Genomic DNA, 7,209 nt, shown 5'->3' with positions numbered 1-7,209 from the left:
CCAGGGAAAGAAACTTACCCTTGTGTATAGAGTGGGATAAACTCTCATTTGGATTGAGTCGACATACGCAGTGTTTACCGTGAATGCAGTCTCCGCGACCACGGGAACATTGTCTTTAATTGTCAATCGCTCTATAAAGCGGATCTTCAGTGCTACGGATTGAATAGAGCCCTTTCATACTGTGTGCTGTATATTCTCTCAACATATCATTTGCCCCTAAGAACTCCTTTCAGACCAGTGTTCCCCCAACATGGTCCCAGTAATAACCGCCAGTATTACTGTAGCTACGAAATTAAACTTGCCCTGAACACGCAATTAGGGGGCCTTTTCTATACAATACCCATATATATTTGACCTATTCAATTTTTGTTTCTGACCAATCAGGTACACAAACACAGGGTATTTGGATTATGATATATTCTTTATGGTGGATCATATCCAGAAGTGGTCTCAAACACAACACTAGTGTATATCATAAAATATAGAACCTAGTCTCTATGGTAGACATACACTCTATGATGAACATTGAAAGTCACAGTATAGGAAGAATGTAACTATTTTTTTGTGCTATCTACAGTATTGAGGGAAGCGATCTGAGTACAATAATTGAATGAAAGTGCTGATTTAAAACCTTTGCTTTTTAATTAGTTATGCATTCAGTGAGCACTGTTTACCTAAGGAAAGATTGACGTCTCTTTCCCTCAACAGTGAAGTATTCTAAATAATAGGTTAAATACGCAGGTTATAAACACACAAACATTGGACAGGGATACAAGTTACTAGAAAGCACTTTCAAAACATTATACATTTAAAGGTCTACCAACTCAGATTTCCGACATGACAGCCATACAGTTGTAACAGTCTCTTGGTCAGGCTACGAAGGGCCTGCATGTTTCGGATGCCGCCTGTTCACAAGAAGAAAATAGAATATGTCTATTTATTTAAAAAAATGATTAATTTCACTGCATTTGAGCCGTTATTGTATTTTAAAGATGATAAGTAATAAAGATGATTAAGATTAAGTTGATCCTTTTTGAAACATGCCTATTTTATGTCAAGGGAGATATTACGTAGGTTCAAATAAAATACAAAATCCTTTATGCTTGAGAAACAGACAGGGTTCATGTATCCAATGATAATGCAGGTTATTGTCACAGATAGCACACTAAGTGGGGGTGTTTAATAATATGGCATGCAGGTGGTGCAGTCAGTAAGAGTCCAATATCAGTTCCCCCAACTCTGAACCATGACCTTTACCCCATTCAACCCATTTTAATCAAAAAAAGAAACAAAACAAAATCATACATAGTTCAGAAGAACAAGCCAACAATTTCAATCTTTTTGCTCTCTCTAAGCATGACCACAAAGTTGAAACTTTTCTTTGTTTCATGTTGAAGCGTGGTTGTCCAACCTTGATGAATTTACCCCTGCACCCCCCAAAGATGATTCCCTGCCCTTCCTCCTACCAACTCCCTTTCTTCTTCAGTGCCCTGTGGAAGTGAGGATGCAGGGGTGGGTCTACTCAGCAGGGATTTTCCTCTTGGAGGGGGGGATGAGGTGACCGGGGAGGTCGGCGGGCAACTCGTGCCCCTCCAGTTTGACTTTAATCAGGTGATTGGCCAGGGCAAACTCCTCATCATCCAGCATCCCATCCTTATCGATGTCGGCCAGCTTCCAAATCTTCCCTAACACAGTGTTGGGCAGCTTGGACTTCACCATCTCCTTCTTGGCGTTGGCACCAGTCACTTTCCCATTGACCGGCGACAGCGTGTAGAAGATCTCGTCGTACATTGGCTTGTCACGGGCCACCACCCACTCTGCCTCATCGATGCCCTCTCCAGCACCCTCTCCGTAGCCATGGCCAAAGGGCCCGTTGAGGGTACCGTCAAAGGCCCCTCCCTTCACCACTTGCTGGGGTCGGTTGGTCTCCTCCTGCCTGACCAGCACCATGAGGCTGGCGATGTCGTGGGCCAGCATGTCATCCACTGTGTCCAGCAGTTTCATCTTCAGGGGCTGGAACTTGTTCAGGTCATGGGCGTTCAGTTGCTCCTATAAGTGGGAAGAGAGGGCAGAGGATAGAGTTAAAAAGAGATGTGTTTTCAGAGTCAAGCTGATCTTCGTTGATACATTTTTACAGTCTCTAATGCGTGTGAGGTTGGTTGGAACAAGGTACATGACTGTCCTGGTCTGTGCATTAGAGATACATTTATGACAGAAAGGATCAACATGACTGCTGTTTATTCTCTACTCTGAGCCAAGTCATAATGGTGTTTCTCTCAGTGAGGAAAACAAAGTGCTCATCAGGCCCAGACGGACTGGGGGTGGTTCGGATGTAATGGCTGACCACAGCCAATCAGAAAGGGGCTGTTTGACCACCATGGCTCAAAGCAGTTTGTCCCAGTAGGGCAGAAACATTGGTGTGTTAGCTCAGTCAGAGGATTTGCGTTTGCTTGAAAATAGCACAGATTGTGGGCTTTATCCAAAGCAAATCAGGCTCTCTAGGTAAACATGACAATGCGAGTCATGTTTGTAGTCATACTTTTTGGCTCTTATGTATACATGCTATGATGTTGTCTGTCCAGCTCATATGCTGCATTATACACTGCTGTTCAAAAGTTTGGGGTCACTTAGAAATGTCCTTGTTTTTGAAATAAAATCATATTTTTTGTCCATTAAAATAAAATAAAATGTATCAGATGCCGAGAAGTCATACCATGCAGTGATGCAACTGGTCAGGATGCTCTCGATGGTGCAGCTGTATTACCTTTTAAGGACCTGGTGACCCATGCCAAATCTTTTCAGTGTCTTTAGGGGGAAAAGGTTTTGTAATGCCCTCTTCACGACTGCATTGTCATGTTTGGACCATGATAGTTCGTTGGTGATGTGGACACCAAGGAACTTGAAACTTTTGTGAATGTTGACCTGTTTAAAGGCTACCGAGAGCGTTATCACACAGTCATCCAGAACAGCTGGTGCTCTCGTGCATGCTTCAGTGTTGCTTGCCTCAAAGCAAGCATAAAAAGGCATTTAGCTCGTCTGGTAGGCTCACGTCACTGGGCAGCTCGCATCTGGGTTTCCCTTTGTAATCCGTAATAGTTTTCAAGCCCTGGCACATCTGACGAGCTTCAGAGCAGGTGTAGTAGGATTCAATCTTAATCCTGTATTGACGCTTTGCTTGTTTGATGGTTCGTCTGAGGGCATAGCAGGACTTCTTATAAGCGTCCAGATTAGTCTCCCACTCCTTGAAAGCGGCAGCTCTAGCCTTTAGCTCGATGCGGATGTTGCCTGTAATCAATGGCTTCTGGTTGGGATATGTACGTACAGTCACTGTAGGGACGACGTAATCGATTCACTTATTGATGAAGCCGATGACTGAGGTTGTGTACTCCTCCATGCCATTGGAGGAATCCCGGAACATATTCCAGTCTGTGTTAGCAAAACTGCCTTGTAGTGTAGCATCTGCATCATCTGACCACTTCCGTATTGAGCGAGTCACTGGTACTTCCTACTTTAGTTTTTGCTTGTACGCAGGAATCAGGAGGATAGAATTATGGTCAGATTTACCAAATGGAGGGCAGGGGAGAGCTTTGTATGCATCTCTGTGTGTGGATTAAAAGTGGTGTAGGATTTTTCTTCTCTGGTTGCACATGTGACATGCTGGTAAAAATGTAGTAAAACTGATTTAAGTTTGCCTGCATTAAAGTCCCCGGCCAATAGGAGCGCCGCTTCTGGGTGAGCATTTTCTCCTTTGCTTATGGCCTTATGGAGTTGGTTGAGAGCGGTCTTGGTGCCAGCTTCATTCTGTGGTGATAAATAGACGGCTACAAATAATATACAGTAGGCTCCAAAATTACTGGCACCCCTGACTGGCAATGTACAAACAATACTTAAAAAGTATATAATAATATAATTATAGAGAAACTCAAAATACCAACATGTGAGAAATACTGTACTTTATTAATGTTTCAATGGAACCAACCAAAATCATACAATTATTTAATACAAAATAAATTTAACCAAAATCAAGGTTTCATAATTATTGGCACTCCTCATTTAGTACTTAGTGCAACCACCTCTGGCAAGGATAACAGCATGGAGTCTTTTCCTGTAATAATTGACAAGGTTAAGGAACACATTTGGAGGGATTTTGGACCATTTCTCTATGCAGATCCTTTCAAGATCCTTCACATTCTTGGGTTTGCACTTACCAACTGCCCTCTTCCATTCAGCCCATAGGTTTTCCATTGGATTGAAGTCTGGTGACTGAGATGGTCATGGCAGAACATTGATTTTGTTGTCACAGAACCATTTCTGTGTGGATCTTGAGGTATGTTTCAGGTCATTGTCTTGTTGGAAAGTCCACCTAAGGCCAAGTCCCAGCATTCTGGCAGAGGCAACCAGATTGTCAGCCAGAATTGCCTGATACTTGGTAGAATTCATTATGCCATCAATCTTAACCAGTGCCCCTGGACCTCTGGATTTAAAACAGCCCCAAAACATCACTGACCCTCCTCCATATTTCACCGTGGGTATGAGGTGCCTCTCCTTGTATGCATCTCTGTTTCGACGCCAAACATGCCAATGCTGTATCTGACCAAAATGTTCAATTATGGTCTCATCTGACCAGAGCACCTTCTTCCAGTCTTAATTTAAATTACGTTTGGCAAACTCCAAGCGCTTGCATCTGTATCTTGGGGTCAGATACGGCTTTCTTCTGGCAACCCTTCCAAAGAGCCTGTGGATGTGGATGTGGAGGTGGCGTCTGATGGAGCTTTTTGAAACCTGGTGACCCTAAGACGGCACCAAGGCCTGCAATTTTGTTTTGTTTTTGTTGCTTCTCTCACCATCCTCCTCCCTATCCTGGGGGGCAAAATGCATTTGTGTCCTCTATCCGTGAGGTTTTCAACTGTTCCATAACTTTAGAATTTTCTAATAATTGCCCTGACAGTGCTCAGTGGTATATTCAATCATTTGTGGATCTTCTTGTAGCAATTACCAGATTTATGAAGGTCTATGACCCTCTGTCTCTTTTGAATTGCTAGTTCTTTTGTTTTCTTCATGGTGTTGGAATGACAGCGGGATATTGCATGTGTGTTACTTCATTTGTATACCCTAATGAAACAGGAAGTGATGTAATGGCTCAATATAGTTACTTAAGACTTAGATAACTTAAATAAGTGGAATTTAATTTGAGGTTTAATTTTGGTAGATGTTATTTACAATAATCTTTAAGGGTGCCATTAATTGTGAAACCTTGATTTGGAGGACATTGATTTTTAATTAAATCAATACATTATTTTGGTTGGTTCCATTGAAATATGAATAAATTACAGTATTTCTCACATGTTGGTATTTTGAGTTTCTCTCTATAATTATATTGTTTATATTTGTTTAAGCATTGTTTGTGCATTGCCAGTCAGGGGTGCCATTAATTTTGGAGACCACTGTAGCTCTCTTGGTAGATAGTGTGGTCTACAGTAATCATAAGGTACTCTACACCTCAGGCAGGCAATACCTCGAGACTTCTTTGATATTAGACATCACGCACCAGCTGTTATTGACAAATACACACACCCCCCTCCCTCATCTTACCAGAGGTAGCGTCTCTGCTCTGCCGGTGCATGGAAAATCCTGCTAGCTCTATATTGTCCGTATCGTCGTTCAGCCACGTCTCGGTGAAACATAAAATGTTACAGTTTTTGATGTTACGTTGGTAAAATAATCTCAATTGTAGGTCATCAATTTTATTTTCCAATGATTGAACGTTAGCAAGAAGAACGGATGGCAGTGGGAGTTTACTCACTCGCCTACGGATTTCTCAGAAGGCTGCCCGAATCTGAGCCTGTTCCAGTGAAAGCAGGATATTCTTCTCGTCGGACTCGTTAAAGGAAAAAGTTTCCTCCAGTCCGCGGTGATTAATTGCTGTTCTCATGTCCAGAAGTAATTTTTTGGCCATAAGAGACTGTAGCAGCAGCATTATGTACACAATAAGTAAAAAAAAATATGTTACACAAAATGCAAAAAACTAAACAAAATAGCACAATTGGTTGGGAGAATGTAAAACGTCAGCCATGTTCTTTGGCGCCATCTTAAACACCAGTCTCAACGTCAACAGTGAAGAGGCAACTCCAGGATGCTGGCCTTCTAGGCAGAGTTGCAAAGAAAAAAACATATTTCAGACTGGCCTATAAAAATAAAATATTAAGGGGCGCAAAAGAACACAGACACAGGACAGGGGCTCAGCCTAGAAGGCCAGCATCCTGGAGTCGCCGCTTCACTGTTGACGTTGAGACTGGACAGGGGAACTCTGCCTAGAAGGCCAGCAACCCGGAGTCGCCTCTTCACTGTTGACGTTGAGACTGGTGTTTTGCGGGTGCTATTTAATGAAGCTGCCTGTTGAGGACTTGTGAGGCGTCTGTTTATCAAACTAGACACTCTAATGTACTTGTCCTCTTGCTCAGTTGTGCACTGGGGCCTCCCACTCCTCTTTCTATTCTGGTTTTAGCCGGTTTGAGCTGTTCTGTAAAGGGAGTAGTACACAACTAGCATAGTTGGTGTAGTCAGCTCAGCTATCACCATTGAGACCGTGTCTGTGCCTCGACCTGGGTTGGGCAAAACTAAACATGGCGGTGTTCGCCTTAGCAATCTCACTAGGATAAAGACCACCTCCATTCCTGTCATTACTGAAAGAGATCATGATACCTCACATCTCAAAATAGGGCTACTTAATGTTAGATCCCTTACTTCAAAGGCAATTATAGTCAATGAACTAATCACTGATCATAATCTTGATGTGATTGGCCTGACTGAAACATGGCTTAAGCCTGATGAATTTACTGTGTTAAATGAGGCCTCACCTCCTGGCTACACTAGTGACCATATCCCCGTGCATCCCGCAAAGGCGGAGGTGTTGCTAACATTTACGATAGCAAATTTCAATTTACAAAAAAAAAAATGACGTTTTCGTCTTTTGAGCTTCTAGTCATGAAATCTATGCAGCCTACTCAATCACTTTTTATAGCTACTGTTTACAGGCCTCCTGGGCCATATACAGCGTTTCTCACTGAGTTCCCTGAATTCCTATCAGACCTTGTAGTCATTGCAGATAATATTCTAATCTTTGGTGACTTTAATATTCACATGGAAAAGTCCACAGACCCACTCCAAAAGGCTTTTGGAGCCATCATCGACTCAGTGGGTTTTGTCCAA

The 7,209-nt window shown here is 42.5% G+C and overlaps 1 protein-coding gene across 2 annotated transcripts in view; it reads right to left on the bottom strand.

Annotated features, from left to right (window-relative positions):
* Positions 1–617: 617 nt before the first annotated feature.
* LOC123995113 (EH domain-containing protein 3-like) overlaps positions 618–7,209 on the bottom strand; it is a 40,267-nt gene continuing 33,675 nt past the window's right edge. For both annotated transcript variants that reach the window (XM_046298453.1, XM_046298454.1), the window contains one exon: positions 618–2,049. In XM_046298453.1, coding sequence (XP_046154409.1) covers positions 1,519–2,049 — 531 coding nt within the window. In that variant the 3' untranslated portion in view covers positions 618–1,518. The remainder of the gene's footprint in view (positions 2,050–7,209) is intronic.

This window comes from Oncorhynchus gorbuscha, linkage group LG14 (genome assembly GCF_021184085.1).
Source record: "Oncorhynchus gorbuscha isolate QuinsamMale2020 ecotype Even-year linkage group LG14, OgorEven_v1.0, whole genome shotgun sequence".
In the NCBI taxonomy this organism is placed as follows: domain Eukaryota; kingdom Metazoa; phylum Chordata; class Actinopteri; order Salmoniformes; family Salmonidae; genus Oncorhynchus; species Oncorhynchus gorbuscha.
This window is presented reverse-complemented; position numbering and strand designations above follow the sequence as displayed.